This window comes from Doryrhamphus excisus, linkage group LG8 (assembly GCF_037039965.1).
Source record: "Doryrhamphus excisus strain RoL-2023G ecotype Guam linkage group LG8, RoL_Dexc_Guam_v1.1, whole genome shotgun sequence".
Taxonomy (NCBI): Eukaryota; Metazoa; Chordata; class Actinopteri; order Syngnathiformes; family Syngnathidae; genus Doryrhamphus; species Doryrhamphus excisus.
In genome coordinates, this window is record NC_136364.1 from 14,863,974 (window position 1) to 14,891,640 (window position 27,667).

Genomic DNA, 27,667 nt, shown 5'->3' on the forward strand with positions numbered 1-27,667 from the left:
CTTCTGATCACCGTATGATCCAATTATACTAATTCAAATAATTATGCCAACACACTAAGAACCAAAAGATGAAAGTTGTTCAATAAATTTGAAATGTACAGCCAAAATAATTGTTTATGTTTTTATTCATTTTATTCCAGTTGTTTCAACTCTGGACTTACTGTGTGAAATTACCAACGTTTCTTAGTAGTTGGTCACCGGGGTTCCACACATCTCAGCGGGGATTTTGGTCCACTCCCACTCGCAGTATTCTAATCTTAAAGGGTTTATAATGTAATGGGGAAAGACACAGATGCCAAAAACTTACCACTTCCACACTAAATGGGAGGAAAACTTATTTCAGACATTCCATGGCGATAATTGAAGCACAATATAACTTTTTTCTTTTTTAATGGTTGTTTATGTTTCCCTGGTTGGTTTCCTGTGTGACAGCCTGTGGTCTTAAACTTTTGATCAGGTGAAAAACAACCTATTTCAGTTAAATTTTTTTTAATACAAGTTCCAAATGTATATATTTTTGTATTGCATACAGTGTTAAAAAAAATAAAACCATTACTTACATATTTTTCTTTTGATAAGTGTATAGTATTTTAATTTTTATCTGTCGCCAAAATTTAACAATTATAAAAATATAATATAAAAATATATTTGAATTCATAAAGCCACTTGATTAGAATTTATTTCTGCAATATATGTTATAATATATACACTTTAAGTACAAAAGAAATTGTTTACATCATTAACATCTTTTTTGAAATTCTAAAAACTAAGCAATATAATATATACATATGTTGAAAATAATTATATAAACAACGGCTTTTATTTATATATATTTTGTTATGATCAGGCCGAAATAAACAAAATATGCTATTCAAATTCCACATGTTGCACCAGCACTGTGTCCAGACTTTATGGACATCCTGCAGAGTAACCGCTAGGTGTCGCCCTACAGGTGTTTGTGGCGTAAGCTTTCAGGAAGTTGTGACCTGCCAAGCTTCCACGAATGTTTTCCGTAGAATTACAACATGGGTGTCACATTTCAAGTTAACAGTGACTCCATTTATAACGCACGTGCAGCCCCTAACCCGTTCTTTATTCTTTGTTAAACCAAATAGTAACTTTTAACAACAAATGGTTCTGATGACGTTTTTCGCACTACTTTTTCAATCTGCTTACAGTGCATCTCGGTGACGCTGTTGTGTTTATTGACATCATCTCATTTCACTATTTTCCTTCTTGTCATGGTAACTATTAGCTGTTTGGTGTCGTAATTAGCCTTTTGTATGCCCTTTCATCCAAATTTGAACAAGTGTTATTCCTACAAAATATCAGTTGAGACCCAGAGCACGTGGAGAAAGACTCTCCCCTGATTGGCCGAGACAGGTCTCTAGCACAGCCCTCAGCCAATGGGGGAACGACTTTGTTTATTCATCGTTTCTCCGTCGCTATATAATGTCAGCAATGACCAAGGGGATGGAGAAAGTCAAACAAAGTCCGCAGACGTCCTGCATGAGAACTTTGACGTCTGCTGCGCGTCGACGGTTTTCGGGACCAGAAGAGGAGGACTAGACTGAAGACGGACGGACTCCATTGTCGCCGAAGCTGCAGACCCAGGTGGGCCGTCCACAACAAGGATGCTCTGACTCACTCGCAGTCTGCATCTTACTGGAGAACAGGCTCAAAGACACTGACCTAAAATCAGACTGAACGCATCTGAATTCTGTTCTCATATTATTTAGTCTTGAAGCGAGTAAGAGGGGATGATGTTAAATATTTGCTCTTTCCTGCCTAGCATCACAGCGATATTTTATTTTCTAAAATACAACAATCACCTGCATGGCTCAATGGCGTGGAACGGAAATGTAATTTATTTTTGTTGTAAGACGGAACAATGGCTGCAGTTTCTTGTACTTGTTACAGTTGTTTATACGGAACAGATGAGCGCTCCTTAGTGCTTTAAGTCAAGCTACTGTTGATCACACCGCGTACTTCCTAGTAATTGCCGCAGCCTGCCTTCAACATAAAATTACACGTATCTGTTTTATTTTAGATTTCATGAAAATGACGTCCTTCGTAGTTTAATTTGAAGGTTTATCGGAAGTGGGTTAAGTTCTCTCACCGTATACATTTAAACCGTGGACGGAGGAGGGTGTATGCAGTCCAGCGCAGACCAGTTTGAGCATTGTGCTTCATTTAGCGCAATCAGTACTTTGTTTTTGTCGACGTGGGTGATGAAAAACACACATAGACACAAGCCAAATGTAGACATGTCGACGCTATTATACAGTAAGGCTCGACTGGGAGGCAGTTTCCCAGAAGTCAGTATTCTACACAATTTGTTGTCGATAGTAAAATAGTTGTAGTTTTTAGTGCAACACATTAAGACAAACGAAATGTACATATTAAATTTTACAGTATTTCCCGTTTTATATATTTTTGTCAGACGTTTTGTGTTGTAAATATGACAAAGAAATGATGCTGTATCATCACTTAAAACCTTGACAACGGTCTCGCGCCGTGCTGGTTCGAACCGGATGAAGCTGGCGTTACGTTCAGGTGCCATCGAATTTTACAAAATCAACAATTGTGTTTCTCTACATTAGACGTAGTCCACCTACGTTTTAGCACAACGATAAAACATCCACGTTATATTTTTAATTGTATTTAAATAGTAAATATTTTTCCTGTCGTGGTATCTGAAGTCGCTTTTTAATCAAATTGTTTTGTATGACAACAAACTGCTCGGTGCTACATATCCGATGTTGACAACATGCAAGTGGAGAAGGCTGCCTTTCGTCAAGCACCAATCAGATTTCTTAAAGGGCGGGGCTTTTTATGAGCGGGGCGTGGTGTAGTCATCTCAGCTGTTTTGTGTTTGTATTCTCTGTTCGTCATTGCCATCAGCCTGCAGTGGGGGTGGGCGATACTGCTCACTTTGGTATTGAGCAAGTGAATACTGTACAGGGGTAGTATTGGCGATACCGATACTTTTTACACTATTAAAAAAAACAAAACACTACACTATTAAATTGTTTGAGAAAAGTTTTTTACAAGTGTATCATTCTCCATCATATCCCTTTCATGTTCCCTTTAAACATCCAGGTGACACCGAGTCTTCGTCCTTCCCAGTCGAACAGGTGAAACCCACTCAGCTGAGATGGCGCCCACCTTAGCTACGGCTTTTGCCCGCCGTTGGTGGATGGCGGTGACGGCAGTCATTGAGAACCTGCTTTTCTCCGCCGTGCTGCTGGGCTGGGGATCTCTGCTCATCATGCTCAAGTCTGAGGGCTTCTATTCCTACCTGTGCAAAGCACCCGGTAAGCTTATGTTGCATTTCAGGAGGAGTTAGCAAAGTCATTTCGATGCTTTCAAGCACAAATATGCAGTGGGAATATTGACACTGTGTCATGAAACTTTCACTTCCTGCCTTGAATGTGTGACTACTGCGAACCTGAGCTGATGTGTCACACAAAGGTTGGTGTTGAAGTGCTGAAAAGCCTTTTCACACAAGTTATCCGCTTGGGATGGATGCTGGATGCATGACCTCACCTTGAGTGTCTTTAAAAGCCCAGAATCCAACCCCCTTGAGTACTTTGAGACTCTGCGGTGTTTGTTATGGGTGTGTTGTCACCACACTCTTTTTCAGGGATTACACTGGTGAAATATAAATCTAAACTATATTATTATACACGGTCAGGCAAAATGATCTGACACATTTGTAGGTTAAATAAAAGGCAAATAAAGTAAAGAAAAAAAAGTATTTTTATTTTTGAAAAGTACATATAATGTCATTCAATTTCATGCAAGGTTGGCCGGTTGATTTTAATTTCAGTGCAGATACAGTAGCTCTGAAGTTGGTAACCCATAACAAGATGGTGTTTGGAGCTACTACGGTATCATGTCTACGAAAGAAACCAAAAACAATGGCATTATATGAAAAAAAATTGCATTATATGTACTTAAAAAAAAAAATTAAAACATATTTGTGTCTTTACTTTATTTGCCTTTTATTTAACCTACAAATGTGTCAGATCATTTTGCCTGACCCTGTATGTTACACTAATTATCTTTAGTAACTGTCCCAGTACAGTAAAAATAAAAATAATAAATAATAATAAAAAATAATAAATAATATAAAAATTTTAAAAATAAAAATTTAAACCCTTTTTTGTTTCTTTACTTTATTTGCCTTTTATTTAACCTACAAATGTGTCAAATTCTTTTGCCTGACCCTGTATTTTACACTAATTATCTTTAGTAACTGTCCCAGTACAGTAAAAATAAAAATAATAAATAATAATAAAAATAATAAATAAATATAAAAATTTAAAAAATAAAAATTTAAACCCTTTTTTGTTTCTTTACTTTATTTGCCTTTTATTTAACCTACAAATGTGTCAAATTCTTTTGCCTGACCCTGTATTTTACACTAATTATCTTTAGTAACTGTCCCAGTACAGTAAAAATAAAATAATAAATAATAATAAAAAATAATAAATAAAAATTACAATTAAAACACTTTTTTGTGTCTTTACTTTATTTTCCTTTTATTTAACCTACAAATGTGTTAGATCATTTTGCCTGACCCTGTATGTTACACTAATTATCTTTAGTAACTGTCCCAGTACAGTAAAAATAAAAATAATAAATAATAAATAATAATAAAAAATAATAAATAATATAAAAATTTAAAAAATAAAAATTTAAACCCTTTTTTGTTTCTTTACTTTATTTGCCTTTTATTTAACCTACAAATGTGTCAAATTCTTTTGCCTGACCCTGTATTTTACACTAATTATCTTTAGTAACTGTCCCAGTACAGTAAAAATAAAAATAATAAATAATAATAAAAATAATAAATAAATATAAAAATTTAAAAAATAAAAATTTAAACCCTTTTTGTTTCTTTACTTTATTTGCCTTTTATTTAACCTACAAATGTGTCAAATTCTTTTGCCTGACCCTGTATTTTACACTAATTATCTTTAGTAACTGTCCCAGTACAGTAAAAATAAAATAATAAATAATAATAAAAAATAATAAATAAAAATTACAATTAAAACACTTTTTTGTGTCTTTACTTTATTTTCCTTTTATTTAACCTACAAATGTGTTAGATCATTTTGCCTGACCCTGTATGTTACACTAATTATCTTTAGTAACTGTCCCAGTACAGTCAGGCTGTAATTCAAACAGGTCGTGCCAAATGGTTTTCAGGGTAAAAACCTGAAATGCCCCCCCCCCTCCGCACAGCTGCAGTAGAGCGTCTGATTAGTACCTCACCATGTGAGTGTACAGACATTGTTGTGCAAACTGGATCAAATGATGGTCAGCAATGAATACTCCTAGTTACCCCCCCCCCCGCCTACTGCTACTGTATACCAGGCAACACGATACACAAGTCACTCTCACTTCCCTTTGTCTCCAACTTTTCAACCCTTCTAAAGGGAGGACAATGAAGTGCAAGTTCTCCGAAAGGACACACAGTGTGTGACGATCCTGACATATCTGTGCTTTTTTTTTTCTCCCTGATCTGAATGTTTTGTAAACTCAGCTGGAAAAGTGCTGATTTACGGCTACAACACGGGGCGGCGATGTCACATGTTGCTGCGTATGTATAACGGATTATCTCATAAATTTAAGCTGTTTTCAATTGTATGTCAAAATAAAGCATAAAGTTTGTCTTTATGTTTATGTACATATATTTTATATGTACTGTATATCCTGGAGAAACGCCCTCAGCACCGAGATGCAGACTACAATCTGATGACTCGGTAGTTTTTCTTCCGTCCTTCTCTTTTATTTTTCCTGACAGTCTGTGCCAAAACAGATTGACGCCAAGAAGTTGTGGTCGGTGCGTCAGCCTTCCTGTGTTGTCGCATCAGTCTGTTGATGCAGTCAGTAGGGCAGATGTACAAAAATAGAGTGCACGTGTCTATTTAGCGGGGGGGGCAAGCAGAAAGGGAGAGGTCCTTTGCACGGTGCAAGGGTTCACTTTTTCAGGAGCTTGTTTACTCGTGTTCTTTACGAGCGACCATGTAAAGTAAATGTTGCACTCAATAGGACCGATAGTGACTATGCAGTGATGGACACTGAACGTGATAAACAACAAGCGCAACACAAATAATTCAAACATCAGTTCCTAGCGTTCAATCATCTTTATCCTAATGGTCATGAGACCAAAAAGAGTGGCGTGTTTTCTTCCAGTCTTCCAATCTTTTGTCTCATATGATCTCATATAGTTCTCATGTGTTCTCACCAAGCAGACAGCAACAGCTCCAACGTCAGCCTGTCCAACATGTCCACCGCTGAGACATCTGACACCGAGGAGTACCTGGAGATGAACGGCTGGCAAATCTGCAAAGACCAGGATGAGATGCTGAACCTGGCCTTCACCGTGGGCTCCTTCCTGCTGTCCGCCATCACTCTACCCATGGGTATTGTCATGGATAAATACGGCCCGCGGAAGCTGCGACTCCTGGGCAGGTGAGCCGAACAGTGAACAGGACACAGAGTGTATTTTATATGCTAAATACACCTAAATATGTGTATTTTTTCCAGTGCCTGCTTTGCTTTTTCCTGCCTCCTCATCGCCTACGGAGCAAGTGACCCCAACAGTACGTGGTTCTCCTTATACCGTCATGTATGCATTTGCTGTAGTTCCCTGTGCTTACTACCTTTGTATGTCGCTTAGGTCTGTCCATCCTGATCTTTTTCGCCCTGGCCATGAATGGATTTGGAGGCATGTGCATGACGTTCACCTCCCTGACAGTAAGACTCGGATTTCTACTTGACTGGCAAACTGTTTATGGGGTCAGATGCATGAAAGTAGCCACGTATACATGGACCCAAATATTCCAATTGCATTAGGTTTATTTACTCAAACGGAAAGAATGTAACCTTTGTATACACCTCATTCCGAAAGAAAAGTTCCAATCCGAATGAATATATAATCGGATTCACAGGGGTGGAATATTCCTTTCCCCAATCCGATTGAGGTATCTTGTACCCGCTCAAACGGAAAGTTGTCAGGGTGTGTTCTTCTTCGTGGTGTTTTTCTTCTTCTGTTGTTTATTGGCGGTTGGCAAGCTTTCTGTATGCATTAGCATCATCTGTGGAACAGAATCTAAACCCTTCTATACTTATATATAGAAAATATATATCTAGTATATAAAACATGTCCGGAGTTTAACTATAAAATATTACCAAGATTGAATGTTATGTTTTTCTGTTTAAATTTATTCTGGGTGCGTTTCAGCGCATGCTCAGATATGACGTAACACGCAGCTCGAGATGTTCTTTAGTTTTAAAAATGGAGGCGAGCAATCGGTACTGGACTGCTGCGGAAAGTTTGTTTTTGATCCAAACTCATTTCAAGACTGGATGAAGGAAAAACTGGTGTGAAAGAAAGTGAAAGAAAATCTCGGGGAAGTCGGTATCACATGATGTTGATGTTTACGTTTTACTGCGGATGCCCCATTGACTATTCTGGTTGATTATAGCGGCGCATGTAGACAAGAGATTGGAATATTCCTTTCTATGTATACCATTGTTTTCGGAAAGGTCATTCGGAAAAATTCCATTTGGAAAGAGAAAAACTCATATAAATGTGGCTAGTGTCCTTTGGGTTGGGAGGGGGCATAGTTCCTGTTTGACCAACTCACAGGATGACGACGTCAGACAAAATGGTGATAAGAGAGAACAATGGTATTCAGATAGAACACAATCTGTCTGTGATATTTAGGGGTGTCTCAGTACTTGTGTTGGATTTTTCGGTACCAAACAAGAAGGGTGTTACTTCTAGCGACGAGCGACGGTGCCAAGGGCAACACTTGGCCTTCTCAGTGAAATATGTAAACAGACAAACACGAGCGGATAAGAGGAAAGCAGTGTGCCGCCATTGTTGGGGTGACAAAGTGGAATGATTCTATGTGGTCCTCGGGTTCCATAGGAGTTCTGTTTTTAGACTTTAAGTTGGGATTTTACACCCAAGTTAGATCAGTGTCAATATTAAGTCCGCTACACTCATTGCTAATGTCGCTTTCAGATGATATATGATGAAATATGGTCACATTTTAAGACAAATATTCGACAATCAAATATTCGATAATATTTATACTTCATCATGGTCATGACAGTCCAGAGGTTGGTACCAAAAGAGTGTCTTCTCTCTCTGAGTTGAGCTTTTTTACAATGTTCATTTTCAGTTCGAGTGGTTAGCACGCAGGCCTCACAGCTGGGAGACCCGAGTTCAATTCCACCCTCGGCCATCTCTGCGTGGAGTTTGCATGTTCTCCACGTTCATGCGTGGGTTTTCTACGGGTACTCCGGTTTCCTCCCACATTCCAAAAACATGCTAGGTTAATTGGCGACTCCAAATTGTCCATAGGTATGAATGTGAGTGTGAATGGTTGTTTGTCTATATGTGCCCTGTGATTGGCTGGCCACCAGTCCAGGGTTTTCCCAGCCTCTTGCTTGAAGACAGCTGGGATAGGCTCCAGCACCGCCCGCGACCCTCGTGAGGATAAGCGGTACAAAATGAATGAATGCATTTTCACTTCTATGCTAATGACTTTCCTTTTCTTTGGTGCACCTGGGCATGGAAGACATGATGAAATGTGAAAAATACATTCTTGTGCTGTGTGTAGTCTTCTGCAAGTAGTTCTCGAGCGTGCCTGATGTTTAAATAAGGTTTTTGCCCACCAGTATACTGAACCATATAGTGAAAAGTCATTTTTTTGTATTTAAAACATGAAAACAAAATCCAAATTGGTTCCCAGTCCAAACTTTGAGTAGATATAAGAGCAGTGTCTGCAAACAAAGACGGAGTGATGAAGAGAAGCTGGAGTGGTCAGGGTGCAGTGAGATGAAAGTGCTGCATCAGAGGAGAGGGTCCGCGTGAGAGCGGGAGAGTAGAAAGAAGCAACTAACATCTATTATTCACGGCTGCTGTCTGGTGGCCAAAAAAAGGCCTCGCCTCATGACTATTTCATCTCCGCAGGAGCGCACGCGTCACCGTGGTTGGTAGCGGTGACGGTGCAAATGTAACACGTGGTGCTGTGGTAGCGATAAATCAGACTAACAGAAAGGTATCAACATGACGGGATCTTTGCAGCAGTGCGACTTGCAGGCACTTTGTCAGAGAGGAAACCGCCCACACGTGCCGCGTGTGCTTATATGCATCGCCCCACCCACTTCCTGTTCATGTTATCCACTGGGACATACAGTCCGATGTTGTTTTTGTTCTTCAGTTTATGTTGCTTTCTGTGGCTAGGCTGGAACTGCCACAGCTTGTGTGTGTCTATACACTTATATACCCTGGATGTGTGTGTCTATACACTTACGTATATACCCTGGGTGTGTGTGTTTATACACTTATATACCCTATATGTGTGTGTCTATACACTTATACAGTGAAGAAAATAAGTATTTGAACACCCTGCTATTTTGCTATTTCTCCCACTTAGAAATCATGGAGGGGTCTGAAATTTTCATCGTAGGTGCATGTCCACTGTGAGAGAGATAAACTAAAAAGAAAAATCCAGAAATCACAATGCATGATTTTTTAACAATTTATTTGTGTGATACAGCTGCAAATAAGTATTTGAACACCTGAGAAAATGAATGTTAATATTTGGTACAGTAGCCTTTGTTTGCTATTACAGAGGTCAAACGTTTCCTGTAGTTTTTCACCAGGTTTGCACACACTGCAGGAGGGATCTTGGCCCACTCCTCCACACAGATCTTCTCTAGATCAGTCAGGTTTCTGGGCTGTCGCTGAGAAACACGGAGTTTGAGCTCCCTCCAAAGATTTTCGATTGGGTTCAGGTCTGGAGACTGGCTGGGCCATGCTAGAACCTTGATATGCTTCTTACGGAGCCACTCCTTGGTTTTCCTGGCTGTGTGCTTCGGGTCGTTGTCGTGTTGGAAGACCCAGCCACGACCCATCTTCAATGCTCTGACAGAGGGAAGGAGGTTGTTCCCCAAAATCTCACAATACACGGCCCCAGTCATCCTCTCTTTAATGCAGTGCACTCGTCCTGTCCCATGTGCAGAAAAACACCCCCAAAGCATGATGCTACCACCCCCATGCTTCACAGTAGGGATGGTGTTCTTCGGATTGTACTCTTCATTCTTCTTCCTCCAAACACGCTTATTGGAATTATGACCAAAAAGTTCTATTTTGGTCTCATCTGACCATAAAACTTTCTCCCATGACTCCTCTGTATCATCCAAATGGTCATATGCAAACTTAAGACGGGCCTTGACATGTGCTGGTTTAAGCAGGGGAACCTTTGGTGCCATGCATGATTTCACATCATGACGTCTTAGTGTATTACCTACAGTAACCTTGGAAACGGTGGTCCCAGCTCTTTTCAGGTCATTGACCAAGTCCTGTCGTGTAGTTCTGGGCTGATTCCTCACCTTTCTTAGAATCATTGAGACCCCACGAGGTGATATCTTGCATGGGGCTCCACTCCGATTGAGATTGACCGTCATGTTTAGCTTCTTCCATTTTCTAATGATAGCTCCAACAGTGGACCTTTTTTCACCAAGCTGCTTGGTAATTGCTCCGTAGCCCTTTCCAGCCTTGTGGAGGTGTACAATTTTGTCTCTGGTGTCTTTGGACAGCTCTTTGGTCTTCGCCATGTTACAAGTTAAAGTCTTACTGATTGTATGGGGTGGACAGGTGTCTTTATGCAGCTAACGACCTCAAACAGGTGCATCTGATTCAGGATGATACATGGAGTGCAGGTGGACTTCTAATGGGCAGACTAACAGGTCTTTCAGGGTCAGAATTCTAGATGATACACAGGTGTTCAAATACTTATTTGCAGCTGTATCACACAAATAAATTGTTAAAAAATCATGCATTGTGATTTCTGGATTTTTCTTTTTAGTTTATCTCTCTCACAGTGGACATGCACCTACGATGAAAATTTCAGACCCCTCCATGATTTCTAAGTGGGAGAAATAGCAAAATAGCAGGGTGTTCAAATACTTATTTTCTTCACTGTATACCCTGGGTGTGTGTGTTTATACACTTATATACCCTATATGTGTGTGTCTATACACTTATATACCCTGGATGTGTGTGTCTATACACTTATATACCCTAGATGTGTGTGTTTATACACTTATATACCCTGGATGTGTGTGTTTATACACTTATATACCCCGGATGTGTGTGTCTATACACTTATATACCCTGGATGTGTGTGTTTATACACTTATATACCCCGGATGTGTGTGTCTATACACTTTTATACCCTGGATGTGTGTGTTTATGCACTTATATACCCTGGATTTGTGTGTCTATACACTTTTATACCCTGGATGTGTGTGTCTATACACTTTTATACCCTGGATGTGTATGTCTATACACTTATATACCCTGGAAGTGTGTGCCTATACACTGATATACCCCGGATGTGTGTGTTTATACACTTATATACCCTGGATGTGTGTGTTTTTACACTTATATACCCTGATGATATGATAATTAACAATACTCCAACATAAATTGACCTATTTTTCCCACAAATGACCCCTTTGCCGCTCACGTTGACATAAGCCGTCGGGGCCAAGTACTTCTTTGATATCAGGGGTGGGCAAACTACTGCCCGGGGGCCACATTTGGCCCACCAAGCTTTTGAATCTGGCCCGCCAGTTGCTTTCTAAGTATTTTGATTTTTAACACATCATGGCAACATGACTTGCAAGTCGGATGTCTTATTTAGTAAAAAAAAAAACAACAACAAAACTGTAAAATTAAATTACATAGTTTGATGTGATATATATAGCTGATAGGATAACACTTTTACAGATAAAATTAGACAAATAATTCAAGGAAAATTATAAGCATAAAATTGTGTGTGTGTGTGTGTGTGTGTGGACTGGACCATTTTGTTAACTCAAAATAGAGGTATAAACTCAAAATAAGTTAAAATATTTGCCCATCCCTATTCTATATTGTTATTGTGTCACTTTTTATGATTGATGTCATGTTTTTTTGCTGTTTCTTCTCTTTATCTGTCATTTCCTGTGGGATGCACATTTAGCAGGACATTCCCAAGTCCTGGCTGGGGAAAACAAGGAGTAAAGTTGCCTCCTTTTGCTTCTTTTCTTGTCTGCCTGTAAGCACACTTGAAAGAATCATGTTACATGTGTTTAAGGCACCCCAAATACACACACACACACATACTGTATGTACAGCATAAACAGTATCCCGTGAATGTGGCGTATGAAACTCCTCCCGTTCTCTCGGCACGTGCTGCAAGGCTTCGTGCTTCCCAACTGTGCTATCCCCACACTGAGGCATTTCTCTGCCTGTATCTAATGATAGAAATCATTCCCTTTCATGCATGCTCGTGTGACTGGCTGGGGGTGCCCAGAGAGAACACTTTGTGCTTTGTTTCCTCACCACCTCAGATGAAAGGAAATATGCAGAAAAAGGCGTGGTCATTTGAGACGGGAGCAGCCGTCGCTGATATCGTGTGGTTGTTACATGGTGGAGGAGTGCTATTTTGACATACATTTATATTATTGCTGGATTTGCGCAAAGGCCCGCAGAGGCCTTCGGTCCCACTCGGGGACATCCCCGCCCTTCTAAGACAATGGAAAAAGTCAATCCACGCCAAACACGACGGCGCTCTGGAGTTTGTCAGCTGCTGTTTGCTAATCTTCCAGTTCAGTCGGCTGCACTTTATGATAGATGGAGTGGACAGGACCAGTCCGAGCTGGTTCTCCGTGCTGCATTGGCAGGCAGCACAATTTCCATTGGCCGCAAGCAGACCCTCTTCCTTCTTTCGTTTCCTCTCAAAAAGCTCCCTCTCCAGTTTCCTCTTTCACCCCGCTGCCATGACCGGCGTTTGGTCATTCCGTAGTTGCCTTTGTAGCATACTCTGCATTTTTTTTTCATTTAACTCAGCACACTCTCTTAGCCAGAGTAGCAAAACATGTCCAGTTGTCTGCAGACTGAAGGGAATCTCTTAACCAGATCCGAATCTCAGACCAGTACGACCTGCACCATCTGACCCCGGGGTCAAAACAGTATTGGGCTTTTCTCTGAAAAATAAGTGTTTTTTTTTCAACAGAAAACATCTCATTGCGCCGAAGTCAGCAATCATTTATAGATACATCAAAATTAGTCATGTTTGATTTTGGCTTTTTTGCCGAAAACTGATATGCCAATATTGTGCAACTCTCAATTTCCAATACCGGTATGTGGTGGAATGAACACACGTGTGTTGTAAACATTCATTCATTTTCTACTGCTTATCCTCACAAGGGTCACAGGGGGTGCTGGAGCCTATCCCAGCTGTCTTCAGGTGAGAGACGGGGTACACCCTGGACTGGTGGCCAGCCAATCACAGGGCACATATAGACAAACAACCATTCACACTCACATTCATACCTATGGACAATCTGGAGTCGCCAATTAACCTAGCATGTTTTTGGAATGTGGGAGGAAACCGGAGTACCCGGAGAAAACCCACGCATGCACGGGGAGAACATGCAAACTCTACACAGAGATGGCCGAGGGTGGAATGTAACTCGGGTCTCCTAGCTTTTTTAGGCTGATATTCATCGGACATCCGTAGTCCAAATACATGTATCACTGTTAGGAAGCTCACATTTGAAACATATTTCTGTCTTTTGTCACTGATAATATTTTTTTTCATCAAGTTTTGAGATTTTGTTCTTCAACGCATCGTAGTTGTGTGCAGTGACTGGCTTCACCGGGACTCTGATTCCATCTCCTGTTGTCATTAATTAGTGCTACATATACATTTAATACTTTAAATGTGTTTAATTAGACCTCACAGCTAGGAGACCAGGGTTCAATTCCACCCTCAGAGTTTGCATGTTCTCCCCGTGAATGCGTGGGTTTTCTACGGATACTCCGGTTTCCTCCCACATTCCAAAAACATGCTAGGTTAATTGGCGACTCCAAATTGTCCATAGGTATGAATGTGAGTGTGAATGGTTGTTTGTCTATATGTGCCCTGTGATTGGCTGACCACCAGTCCAGGGTGTACCCCGCCTCTCGCCCGAAGACAGCTGGGATAGGCTCCAGCACCCCCGCGACCCTTGTGAGGAAAAGCGGTAGAAAATGAATGAATGAATGTGTTCAATTAACATGTCAGGCAAGTTGAAGGGAGAATTGGAAGGTTCTGGAGCTGACTCAAACCCCTTAAATGCAAATGTTGATCTGAAATCAGAGGGCGGGGTGTGTGGCTTATCAATTTTTATTATTATTACTTGTTTTTTTAATAATTCGCTGCTGGTGCAGTGAAGTAACTCCTATAAAAGTGGGGATCTATGGCATATATGATGAGGGAATAAAGGGGTCGGACCAAACAGCGACCGTATGCAAATTGGATCGATTGAGGTGGACACTTTTCAGTTCAGTCGGCATGCGTTCAGCCTGAAAAAATAATTTTGATATTGATTTCTTGACATTTTCTAAAAAGTATCCTTTTAAATACCCACGTATGCAAGGACACCAGGTAAGCTCTTTATGACATCCGGTGTCCATCTGCACTTGTTAGCAACACAACCCAGCCGTGCAAACCATGAGCTCTTATCTACGTGACTTTTTGGGGAGGTAAAATAGACCTGACATGGCTGTCCAAACACAGAGTCCATCAGTGTGTACACTTACACTACGCGCTTGGATACACACAGCGCTAACAAAGGCGCTATTGAGGGGAGATGTAACAGCAGTTGTATGTGGGTTGGCTGGGCTGATTGTCTTTGCTGTCATCCGTCTTTGGGGGTTATTTTTCATACATATTTATGGAATATGGACGTCAGACAAGGTGGGGGTAGGCAGGGGGTTCCAGATATTTTCACACTGAGGAAAAGAAAATTTTGATCAAAGTTATTTAAGATTTGTCAGATCGTGTCTGGACTTGTCTGCACCCGGTTATATATATTTTCATATGTAGAAGAGATCCATGTTGACAGTTTGTTTATTGCTTAACGTATCTGCCTGATGCAGGTCCAAAAGTTGCATAAACCCCCCCACAGTGCAGCTCGACAGCTCACTTGTTTGTATCACATATTATCCTGACACACGCTATCCTCGCGCTGCACAGTCTCAACCTGTTCTGGTCTATGTCAGCCCCGAACTGTGACTCAGACCCACTAACTTGGAGACATTAGCTCTTCCCTTCTTTTTGTGCCGTCACATCACAAGGAATCTGGTCTGGACATGCTGCAACACATTTTTTTTTTTTCATGGCACCGCTCATGTGATTTTGTTGTTGTTTTTGCCCACTGACTCTCGCATTCTAAGAAAGGACTGCCTGTGGCAACATATGAGAGGAAAACCATCATCATCAGACATAAAAAAAAGGCACTAGAGGAACTTATTGTTATTATGATGTTGATTTATAATGAATATATTGATGGTTGAACTCTGATTTATTTGAATTTGAAATAATATTTTTTAAATGTAATGTTGTAGAAGCGGTGCCATGAAACCCCTAAACCCATGATAAGTACAGTATACAGGTAAATATGACTGATATATGTATATTTCCTTCTGGGAGACATATTCTGACTGATGCGACTTATACTCTCGAGTGACTTGTAGTTGGGAAATATGATGTTTTTTCTTTGGTCACATTAGTGTTTTGTTTTATGAAATTATGCAGGATGTGTTTTGGTAATGGTTATGCTTTTATTTGATTTGAACATGCATCAGATTACAATTGAATGCATCACATAATCAGTTCACAGTTCCACATGTCCAAAAGGAGTAGGAAGAAGCAAAGCTTATTAAATCCTACCCCTACATCTGGTACTTTTACAATCAGTAAATTTGTTCACTTCCTGCTTTCCTAACATAGTTTAAGTTGTTATTTTTTATTTATTTTATTTTTGTCACGTACCGAAGTACGAGGTGATGTTTGCAGTAGCAAAACAGTATACATAGCAGTATGTTTTGGTCTCATACTGCTTGTTTTTGAGTACTTGTGGTTTGAATTGTCTTCTGCCTGTTGCGCCTTTTGCTGACGTTCTTCCAGTCACATGAATGTATAACGTGTATATGGATACAAGCAGCTACCCTAGCAACACAAACGCCCAGTCTTACAACAGCGGACCAGTTTGTGTCCAGATCAGCAGACTGGATGAAAATGAGGAAGCGAGAGAGCTTCAGTGGAGAAACGTGAACTTGTTGACTCCTCATGATGAATCATGGTGACGACATGCTGGACACATCCTTTGTGTTTCCTCTCCACCGACTGGGTCGAAGGTTGTGTATCTTAGCCCAGCGTGAGCAAACAGCCATGACTGGATTCTACATTCGGAGGTCATGTATGTGATTAGTATGGGGTGGGCGATACTGCAGATATTGGCAATGTCAACAAAATGATACAATTATTACATATTACATACATGATCCAATAGCGATACTACCCTTGATATCAATAGTGTATCTGTTCACCCCTTCAAGTTAGTACTTATTGCTCCTTTACTTAAGAATGTGTCGGCACCTTCTGACTCATTTGTGTTTTCTGTTTTTGTGAAGACGGCTGTTTACAGTTGTGAGTGTTTTAGATAAGAACGCCGTGTGCACTGCTTAGTGTTATTACGCAAGACTCTCCAGATTCTTTCTCTGTTGTGCTTCAAAATGCTGGAACACAAAACAGTACTTCATAACTACTTCATAGACTACTAGGCCAAAGAGCCCTTCAAGTGTATCAGTGACACTTGAAATATGCTTAAGTGTATCTCGTACAGCTTTGTGATGAACTTTAACTCATGAAGCACTGTAGTGCTCGTCCCTCGCTACATCACAGGTCAAACATCGCTGCCTCACTCTCACGTTAATACTGCGAATGATCGCTATTTTATTAGTAAAGAGAAAAAAAAGCACATTTAAGCAAAATTTACACATTTTCCCCCTAAATTAAAGATTTTTGGCATTAAAATGTCTAAATGCACAATTTAATTTAATTTAATTTAATTTAATTTAATTTAATTTAATTTAATTTAATTTAATTTAATTTAATTTAATTTAATTTAATTTAATTTAATTTAATTTAATTTAATTTAATTATATAAGCCTGTAAGACCACAACTTGTGAATGTAGTATCCCTCATTGGTCACTAGGTGTCAGTAATTGACAACTGAAGCACCAGAATTGAACAAACGGCTTCTATTGCAGGTTTAAATTGTCTCCCACCATCATCATAATAATAAGAACATGTGTTACCGTTGCAGTCATAGCCCACAAAAAGCTAAAACTCAACTCAATAATGTCAACGTCTCAGATCTCACTTCCTGTCTGCCATCAATTCTGCCCCACCTACAAGGTAAACTGTTTTGCATTGTCTAATTATATCTCCAATGTTTGGTAATGCGGCTGTAAAGGTGACTATAAGGGGGTCATTTCATTTCTAGATTAAAAAAAACTTTAAAAAAAATTGTAAACAGGTTTTCCATGCGATAGCTATGATAGCTATGAAATATTCCATGTAAATTCATCAATTAACTGCAATGAGCGAGGGAAGACAATATAAAGGAAACAATTGGGACTGGTTGGGTATGGTTCCCCAAAACAAATGGCAGCTTTCTCATTTAAAGGTCATTTTAAACCCATTCAAGCAGTATAACGCTTTAATAAGGCGGCAAGTATTACAATCCAACAGCTGCAGGAAATACGTATTTGTGTGTTTTTAGATAGTAGAGGAAATGATACACAGGTGACACCAGGTCAGTCTCTATGCGGAGAACAAATATTCCCTTCATCCTGCAACTGAAGCAGTCAAAGGATGCTTGAATGGCAGTTTTTACTTTGATCCAAGCAGTGGATCCTAATCAATCAATCTAAATAAATCCCATTGTCTCTTGCGGGGGTGTCCAAACTTTTTCAACAGAGGGCTACATAGTGAAAATGAAAGGATGCTACTTGGCTACTTTGATATTTCAAGAAAAAAAAAACCTGTATCTCAGCTTTGTGATCTAGCCTTTTCTCCATGAGATTTTTGTCATAATGTTATTTATTGGTCATATTATTTTGACTTTATTATCGTAACATTATATGTTTTTTTGCAACTTCATCCTTTTGTTTTTTGTATGACCACAATAATGTCTTTTGTTTGAACATTGCAACTTTAATTTGAATTAATTTTAGGCATAGGTTTGAATGAATGAATGACTGAAAACACTGTGGAATCCAGATAAATGAGGAATGAAATGGATAAAAGAATATTTAACATGACTTTTACCTTTATTGAAGACTTTTAAGGGGAGGACACACCCTCTTCATATGACTTTTTCCTCACCATCTTTATCAAATTGCTGGCGCTTGCAGCTTTATTTGTCCCCATGGTGGGTTATTCAGCAGTCACACTCATTTAAAATAAATGCAGAGTCACCATCGCAAGGGCTTTGTTTGGAGTAGTACTGCAAATCGAATCAAACGAAAACGGTGGTGCTGGAAAACCAAGGTTTGAGTTGTTGAATTGATATTGTTGTTGGACACAGACAGGCTTTTTGGGGGGGGGGGGGAAGCCAAAGAATTTGAATGAGAGACAATAGTAGTTTTTGCTTTGTTTACTTATTTAGTTTTTTATGAACTGAATTACTGACGGCTGTGATGCAGAGACGGGGGCGAATTTAATAATCCAACATTGTATTACCGTTGTTCATAGTTAATTTATTTGTTTTGATGTTGGTTAAGAGAGTCATCTTCTTTCCTGTCAGCTTCCCAACATGTTTGGCGACCTGAGGTCGACCTTCATCGCCTTGATGATCGGATCGTATGCCTCCTCTGCAGTCACGTTCCCCGGCATCAAGGTAACCATCACATAGTACACCTGTACGCTTTTTTGTATTGTCTTGATGGTCGTCATAGTTGTGCAAACACTACACAACCAATGTCCATGAGTCTTTGTGTGTGTGTGTGGGGGGGGGGGGGGGGGGTTCTCTACTGATGTGTTAACCATTCCATGAGTCAGAAGCTTGCTGTGTGATTTTTCAGCAAGCAACTTAGTCACTTTTGAGAGACAAATGTTACCCGTTGAGTAACAGAAGAACTGTTCTGATCACCACAGATTCTAAAGTCCTTTAAGTGGTGGTTCTTGGTTCTGTACGAGACCCCCCTTTTTGGTCGAGTCCATGGAAGTCATCGTTGATTTGCTTTTTAGGTGATCTATGACCTTGGTGCCACCTTCATCTCCATCTTACTGGTTTGGGCCGGTTGTGCCTGTCTGGTGTTCTTCAACTGCTTCATCAACTGGCCTCTGGAGCCCTTCCCCGGCCCAGAAGACATGGACTTCACGTAAGAACGTCCCACACACACTAAATATCAGTGTTATAATAACAGCTTCGAGACATGAAATATTAAAAACCAGAAAAGCTGCTTGGCTTTGCTTTAATTCACCTTTAAGTCCCTGAAATCCAATTTTTTTTCACCATCTGCAATTTGCCCCCTCAGAGTGAAGATCAAGTTCAGCTGGCTGGGATTCGACCACAAGATCACAGGGAAGCAGTTTTACCGGCAGGTGACGACAGTGGGGCGCCGTCTAAGTGTGGGCAACTCGGTCAAGCAGCAACACCAGCCCCGCAAAGACCTGGCCTCTCAAGATGCCAGCAAGATGTGCCTGTCCACCGTCGACCTGGAGGTGACGTGCAAGCCTCCACAGGAAAGTAAGTTGAGAAATGATGGATCCATTCACAAACGCTATAAGCTTAGAGCAGACCTTGGTGCTCATTTGCATACATTTGGACTCTACGCTTCGCCTGTTTCGGTTAGGAGTCACGGCACCAGTGTACGCAACACAAAACCCTCCTGCATCACATGATGTTATCGCCTTCTCCGATTTGGGATAAACCTTTGCAATAAAAATAACTCATCAATTTTGTTCCAAGGTTGACAGGTCTGTTACAGACATTTAATACCTAACAAATTTATTAAATTTGAGAAATTTATTTGAGATTATTACTCTTATGACCATTTTTCTTACAGCAGAAACTCGGTTTTCATTCACTGTCTTGGTTATTGTACAATGTAGCACGTGACAAACGAGTCTGAAAAATCAACTGCCCTAACAAAGGACCCTGTGCATTGGTGACTCACTGTCATGCATTTTTCTATTGAGTGTGACTTCTAAATAACACACCATGGGGCCAAAGAAAGTGGTGAGTGCTAGCACTTTGATAAAGGTGAGAAACACAAGAAAAAAAAAATAATCGCAAAGCACGAAGATGGCATACCCTTTCTGTTCATAAAATAATAAAATAATAATAAAATAATAATAAAATATTATTAATAATAATAATAATAATAATAATAATAATAATAATAATAATAATAATAATAATAATAATAATAATAATAATAATAATAATAATAAAACTATATTTATTCTATATTAAATATTATTTTCTTAACGTTTTTGGGTGTCTGGAACGGACAGCATCTGAGTCCTGACCTAGATCTGTACACAATAATTAGACATACTGAAAATGGCCCTTTTACCTTTGGCCTTCCCACTTTTATGAGTGTGAGGGGCTTCCAGTGGGGGTGCACACCTAGGCTGGTTAGATGCGTTCTTTTTCTACTTGGTCCCTTTGGTACCAAGTGGACCGTGGAATTGGTTTAGAAGTCACTTTGGGCACTCAGCGGGTGGAAGGTAAGCTGGCTGGAATTGTGAAGTAGCAGCATTGTGGGTAAAAGGTTGAGCAACATGAACGTAAACACGCATACAGTCATTGTAGCGCTGTGCAAACATTCACCGGTTTATCGAGATGGTGAGGTATGTTTTTGGATAAATACTTGCACTCTTGTTACGGTCATTGTGACCTCAAGACGTAGTACCGGATCAAAAATGTTGATGACATTTTTATTTTTCAAAAGTGAGTTCATAGTTTAGGCCGCACGGTGGACTAGTGATTAGCATGTTGTATCTGTGTGTGGAGTTTGCATATTCTTCCTGTGCATGTCAGTTGGGATAGGCTCCAGCATACCCCATTGTGATAGTGAGTACAAACATCAAAGAAAATGAATGAATTAGTTCACAGTTTAATGTAAAGTACATGTGCCTTATCTAAGATACATTATGGTCGTCTAGCACCGCACATTTGCAGTTTATGTGGTTGTAGATTGCAGTAGTGTCGAGCCTCCCTGTGTCAAAAAATTAGTCAAATTATTGTGCAGTTCTTTCATACATTTCATCATTTCATACTACAGCAACAGTAAACGGTAACAGTAAATGATCCCTTGAAAACCCGGAAAAAGGGTCAATTTTTCCCTTAAGAAATAATGTAAATCCTATGAGCCATTAATTATAGTTTTACATGCGGAAAACAATTCTAAATATATATAAATAAGGAATTGCAGACTACTTTGCTGCAACGTTACCTTCCTTATCAAAGTTTTGGTACGTGCAAATTTTTTTGCAGCCATATTAAATAAAAAAAAATGATGCTGGGAGATGATGTGAGAGGAGCCACATTTTGTAATAAAGACACTTTATGAACGCAGTTGGACATAGTGGTACATTTTTCATACTTGCCGTTTTTTTAAGGATTTGTTGTTGTTTTTTTTAACAAAAATGGTATTGTTAAAAATATGTAGAGCCCTGAGAAACTATTCAGTTTTCCCGCGTTATGAACACAGCTGGATAAAGGCAATAACGTGACAAGAAAGATATTTAGTTTTTTGTTTGGGGATGATACTCTGCTAAATATGGAGGTCCGGTGTCGAATCGTACGAAAAATTGGGGCGTACAAAAAGCCAGGAACAATCGTTCCTTGTTTATCGCAGTTAATTGCTTCCAGACCGTTAAATTAATAACTCGTGTTTTTTAGGGGGGGAGTGGACTCCTTAAAGTGGCTATTGTCTCATAAATGTATTGTTATGTCGGTTTTAAATAGCTTTACATTTGTATTACCCAACATAATAGACATAATACAAGTAAATAAGACGTAAATTAATCATGTGTGTCACAGTAAATGTGTTCCCAAGGGGAACTTAATGGCGGACGGACAGATGTGTAGAAGACAGGAAGTGATCTTATGGTGTGTTGTGATTAATATGGCCCGCGACCCTCGTGAGGATAAGCGGTATAGAAGATGAATGAATGATTAATTTGTCGATTAATAACATAATAATGTTATTTTTGCAGTGTCTGTTGTGAAATAGTTTAAACGAATCTGACGATAATGTCTGACACCTAGTGGTCAACGTAGAATGTAGACTACAGCCTTCATTCGCAATTAGCTTTAATATGCATATTTTCTGACTCATATGGGGCCGTAGTCAACCACGAAACAGCTACAATTTATTAATTAATGTTTAAACTAATGTAGTTTAAACTAACTTTTTATACATTACTGTTGTGCCCTGCTTTAGCCTTGTTATTTTTGGCTCTGAATGAATGTATGGGTGTTGTATTGTAATGCATCTTTTACTGTTTTTTTACTCAACTCTATTTTTATTCACTGCAAAGCGTCTTTGAGGACTAAAATGTATTATTATTATGATTTTTATTAGTGAGAGATGACTATACCCCTGTGCTCTGAGATAGCACACGTACGTGTTGCTTTCAGTAACCAAGCAATGTATGTGAATTTCCTTGCAAGCATGAGCACCTTCCAAACAAATGCTGTAACTAAGCTTCAAATGGATCCTTGTGGGCAATAAATCCAACTCCATCTGTGCACGAACCTTTAATTGGTTTGTCTAGCGCTTCACCATATGGGCTGTGGTGCAAATGTAGTCCACTTTCCCATCTGTATATTCACAAGTTAGATTAATGATCAACTTTCCCCTTGGACCCTCGAAGAAAAACCTCTCACAATTGCTTTAACATGCAGGTTGAGGCATGTTAGAGAAGATTAGGAGTATCTATTTGCCGACTACAGTGGCCACAGTGTAAGATTTATGTCAAATGTTACAGTTTTGTGTGTTGCAAGGCAGATATTGACTTGTAACTGCTTTTATTGTTATGTTTCTTCTTGTTAGACAAGAATAAAGTCTGGTTCCTTGGTTCTAATTCATAGCCCTGATGTAAAACTGCTGTTTCTTCTGCAGCTCAGTCCTTCATGAGGAGCGTGCTGAGCCCCATTTTCCTCCTGAGCCTGATCACCATGTGCGTGACGCAGCTGCGCCTCATCTTCTACATGGGTGCCATGAACACCATCCTGGAGTCCCTGACGGAAGGAGATCTCAGCACTGGTGTGTGCACTGGTGCTTTCACCCTGTCCTCCTTGAGCTTCTAACCACTTTGTTTGCAATATCTTCTTCTCGCTCAGCTCCTACTGCTTCTTGTTAACACCTCTTCATGTTTCCTTTTCTCTTGCCTCTCTGACTCTTTCCACTTTGTGCTGTCATGTTGCAGTGGAAAGGATGCAAGTGGGTAAGGGACAGCCATTTCTAACATTTAACTGCTTTTCACTCTTCTCTCCAGCTGACTAAAAAAAAAACAACACATTTGTTCCACTTGTAAACTAAAAAAGTCCTTTTCGTATCAAAATGGACGCCACAATGATCATACCATGTTGTCACTGTTTGTGTCCCAGTCAGCACATACACGTCCATCTTTGGCGTGCTGCAGCTGCTGTGTCTGGCCACCTCCCCTGTCATTGGCTACGTCATGGACTGGAGACTCAAAGACTGCGAGGATGAAAAAGACAAGAGTACTGCGAGGTGAGATATAATATGAAACAATAAATACAAAATGATTTCAAATTTGGCTCAAATTGCATTGCTGGTGATGCATTCAGGTAAGAATGAAGTTCTAATGGAGCGTCAGCGTCTGTGTGACGGTGTGGGGACATTGAGTTATGGCTTGACATGCGTTCCCCCACATTATAATAACAATAATAATAATACATTTTATTGGTATAGCGCTTTTCAAAATACTCAAAGACACTTTACAGAAGAATGGAGTTGAATAAAAGCAAGTAAACAGAGTAAAAGATACATTAAAATACGACATTCATTCGTTAATACACAGTTAAACATGAGAAAAAGCGGGGCGGGGCACAGCAGTCAGGTATTAAAAGTTAGACATTAAAAACAGATTTAAAGAGGTGGGTTTTGAGTTGTTTTTTGAAGGAGTGATGACGCTAAAAATATATACATAAGTCATTAAATTAATATGACAGGCCTAATAATAATTTACTTTAGCACACAGTGTCACGACAAAGTGATGTTTCAGAAAGCATTTGCACAAATCTTCTGAAAATGATAGAATGTATCATTTGCTGAAATATGAGGGGTGTGCATCAATGTTATGTCCAGAAAATATATTCAACTTGAGTCTTTTCCATCAGGGAGCCTGGTCAGCCTCGCCGCCCGGACAAGAAGATTCAGAAGATTGTCAACTCCACCCGAGCTTTTATCTTCACCAACTTACTCCTGGTTGGCTTTGGAGTCACTTGCATCATCCCCAACCTTCCTCTTCAGGTACACACACACACACACACACATTTTTTTGTTGAGTTAAATAATCAACTTTTAGAGACCCCTGATAATGGATTTGTTGTTTATGTCAACAAAATGAGAACTCTCATTTCAATAGTGATTTATCCCAATGACAGTAGATCCCTGCTATTCATGAGGGTTACCTTTCACCAATAAATCGCGACAAAATGCGAGAACTTGCATTTAAAGCCTGTGTTATTTTGCTGCGTCAAAGCGCCATTATTGATGTTCCACTTCAATTTCAGCTCAACATTTGCAGTAAAAGTATGAAATATATATTGAGGTCAGAATTCCCAAATTAACCTAAGCCTGTTACTTTCAATTCAAAATAAACTTTTTTTTAGCTCAATATATATTTCATACTTTTATTGCAAATTAATTAGTCAAAATAGTCTTGACTTGAAAGTCACAAGCTTACGTTTATTTGGGAATCCTGACCTCAATCCCATCCTTTAAGTACAACCAAGATGGTGTCGAACTAGCCAGCCCTATCTTGGCTGCAACAACATCAGTCACCTCTAAGTCTCTCCCCCCACCTCCTTCCTGGTGTCCCAATAGTTTTGTCCACACAGTGTACTCCCCTGCATTCACTGTTCTGAGACAAAGAGCCTCATTCTGAGCATGCGTGGGAGAATATGCTGTTTCATAGTACTTTAGTGACATCTAGTGGCATAAATACACATTGACATCTGTGTGCAACGCATTTGTTTACTTCAGTCTATTTCATCACCTGTCTTGCTCTCAGCCAGTCTACAGTATATTATCTTTATATATTAGTATTAGTATTAATATTAGTACATCATGTTTTCTTTTTTTTATTTTCAGATTTTGTCCTTCATCCTGCATACTATTGTCAGAGGCTTCATCCACTCTGCGGTTGGAGGCCTCTATGCTGCAGTGTAAGTGTATCATATATTCCATCATTGTACTGTATATAAAATAACACATGCTGGGACCTGGTTACACTACAGGTATGTTACCTGTAGAATACAATGAACACAACAACATGGAATGCCTGTAAGCTTTGTTTTTGCAGTACAATGTCGAAGCTATTGACGTAAGAGTGATTTTTATTAAAAAAAAAACATTGAAATGGCTAAATATACACTCCTGCCGACATTTTTTTTTCATTATATTTGGCATTAAGGTGAAGAAACAAGGTTGGTCTAATCATTTAGTATTGCTGCTATGACACACATTAATGTCACAGACTTGCTCTGATGATCTGCTCGAGGCCTGTCGTCTCCACAACATGTCCTTCACATGCTCAGACTCAACAGCCTTGGGCAGCTGGACAATTTAAGATAGCTGTAGCCTCTCATTTTAGATGACCTCCTTGCATGCCAGTGTTATTAGATTGTACCCACCATTATTATCACTTGTCTTGTCTCTTGTGTGTTTTGAAGTGACTAGAGCATTTTCACTTGACACGGAGCAAAATGAAGTTTTTCATTAATTTTGGGAGCGTGTTCATAACCACAAAAATGAGGACCACTTATACCGTATTTTCTGGACTATAAGTCGCTCCGGAGTATAAGTCGCACAAGGCCAAAAATGCACAATTATGTAGAAAAAAACATACATATGTCACACTGGGGGCGGCACGGCGGTCGAGTGGTTAGTGCGCAGACCTCACAGCTAGGAGACCAGGATTCAATTCCACCCTCGGCCATCTTTGTGTGGAGTTTGCATGTTCTCCCCGTGCATGTGTGGGTTTTCTCCGGGTACTCCGGTTTCCTCCCACATTCCAAAAACATGCTAGGTTAATAGGCCACTCCAAATTGTCCATAGGTATGAATGTGAGTGTGAATGGTTGTTTGTCTATATGTGCCCTGTGATTGGCTGGCCACCAGTCCAGGGTGTACCCCGCCTCTTGCCCAAAGATAGCTGGGATAGGCTCCAGCACCCCCGCGACCCTCATGAGGAAAAGCGGTAGAAAATGAATGAATGTCGCACTGGAGTATAAGTCGCATTTTTTGCGGGTAATTTATTTTACAAACTACTTGACCAAAACAGACATTACGTCCTCTTGGAAGGGAAGTTCTAACATTAATAAAAGAATAGAGAGCAGGCTGAATCGGTGTAAGATATGCTAACACAATGCTTATTCAGCTACACAAAAAATAAACATGAACACAAAAGGTGTCCAGTGTTTATGTAACATAAACAGTTTCTTCATTAATAAGTCGCTCTGGAGTATAAGTCGCAGGAACAGCCAACCTATGAAAAAAAGTGCGACTTATAGTCGGGAAAATATGGTACTTGGTTCTTGAGTATGCACTTATAAACTTATAAACTTGCTATAACTTGCTTATACGCACTTGTTGTGCACTTACTGGAAATGATGATTGCAATATGTAGCAACTCTTTTTTTTCATTATGACAGTGCACTGCTTTTTTCTGTACTTCCCAGTCTGAAGTGCTGGAATTGAGACAGCCTTCAGTCGTTTTTACCTCCTAACAAATGTTGTTCTCTTCCTCCAGTTACCCGTCCTCTCAGTTTGGCAGCCTGACTGGCATGCAGTCTCTGATCAGTGCTTTGTTTGCGCTGCTCCAGCAGCCTCTCTTTATGGCTATGGTGGGGCCCCTGGAGGGAGACCCCTTATGGGTAAGCAAGTCCAGATACCCGGTTAAGGGTAGGAGTTTCATTTCAATGAGTTTCGGATCGTCTGACCTTGCTGCTGTCTTCAGGTGAACGTGGGCCTTTTGGCGCTGAGCATGCTGGGATTTTGCCTGCCCTTCTATTTGCTGTGCCACAGCCGCTACCTCCAGCGCCTCAGGGATGAGCAGGACGAAGACCCAAAGATCTACGTCAAGATGGACAACGGTACCAAGCCTGAGGCCTTTGTGTAGGGGAAGCAATGAAAATGAGGAGGATGGGACACAAACTTGACAGGATGAGCGAAAGCGATGAAAAATATGATACTGAGGAGATGCGGAAGGGTCATGTGACTCTCGCAGGAACTCCATTCCATCCTGGACACACTTTTATCACGACACTGTTTTTTACTGCCAGTGTTTTATCCAGCTTTCCTGCACCACTGTGCTGAGGACACACAACAATGCATTTGGAGCCCCCTGGCGGTACGAATGCATCACTGCAGTACAACAACAGCGTGCAACAGTGCCAACAAAGATTTCCTTTTCCTTTACTCTTTGCATCATCATATATATTCGCCTCTGCATCCGTATCGTCCTGCCTGTCGTACGACGAA

General features: G+C 40.0%; 1 protein-coding gene across 4 annotated transcripts; it reads left to right on the forward strand.

The window, feature by feature from the left end:
* The first annotated feature begins 1,417 nt into the window (after positions 1 to 1,417).
* Positions 1,418 to 27,667, forward strand: LOC131134543 (large neutral amino acids transporter small subunit 4-like). Of its 4 annotated transcripts, none has more exons than XM_058079944.2 (15): positions 1,418 to 1,614; positions 3,103 to 3,317; positions 6,264 to 6,486; positions 6,562 to 6,617; positions 6,695 to 6,771; positions 18,725 to 18,817; positions 19,168 to 19,301; positions 19,458 to 19,669; positions 23,058 to 23,201; positions 23,365 to 23,382; positions 23,546 to 23,672; positions 24,302 to 24,434; positions 25,278 to 25,351; positions 26,937 to 27,060; positions 27,144 to 27,667. In XM_058079944.2, exons 2-15 carry the CDS (start codon positions 3,158 to 3,160, stop codon positions 27,303 to 27,305), a joined length of 1,737 nt encoding a protein of 578 aa, XP_057935927.2. In that variant the 5' UTR covers positions 1,418 to 1,614; positions 3,103 to 3,157; the 3' UTR covers positions 27,306 to 27,667. The 4 variants fall into 4 exon arrangements, with proteins under 4 accessions (XP_057935927.2, XP_057935929.2, XP_057935928.2 ...); XM_058079945.2 differs by having other exon boundaries at positions 1,420 to 1,614; positions 6,267 to 6,486; XM_058079946.2 differs by lacking the exon at positions 23,365 to 23,382 and having other exon boundaries at positions 1,419 to 1,614.

Bases quoted from the DNA above. Each gene is read 5' to 3' on its own strand.
- LOC131134543 (XM_058079944.2), top strand. From the start codon at position 3,158: ATGGCGCCCACCTTAGCTACGGCTTTTGCCCGCCGTTGGTGGATGGCG. The intron at 19,302-19,457 runs GTAAGAACGTCC...TTGCCCCCTCAG, and splicing joins CCAGAAGACATGGACTTCAC to AGTGAAGATCAAGTTCAGCT. The intron at 25,352-26,936 runs GTAAGTGTATCA...CTCTTCCTCCAG, and splicing joins GGAGGCCTCTATGCTGCAGT to TTACCCGTCCTCTCAGTTTG.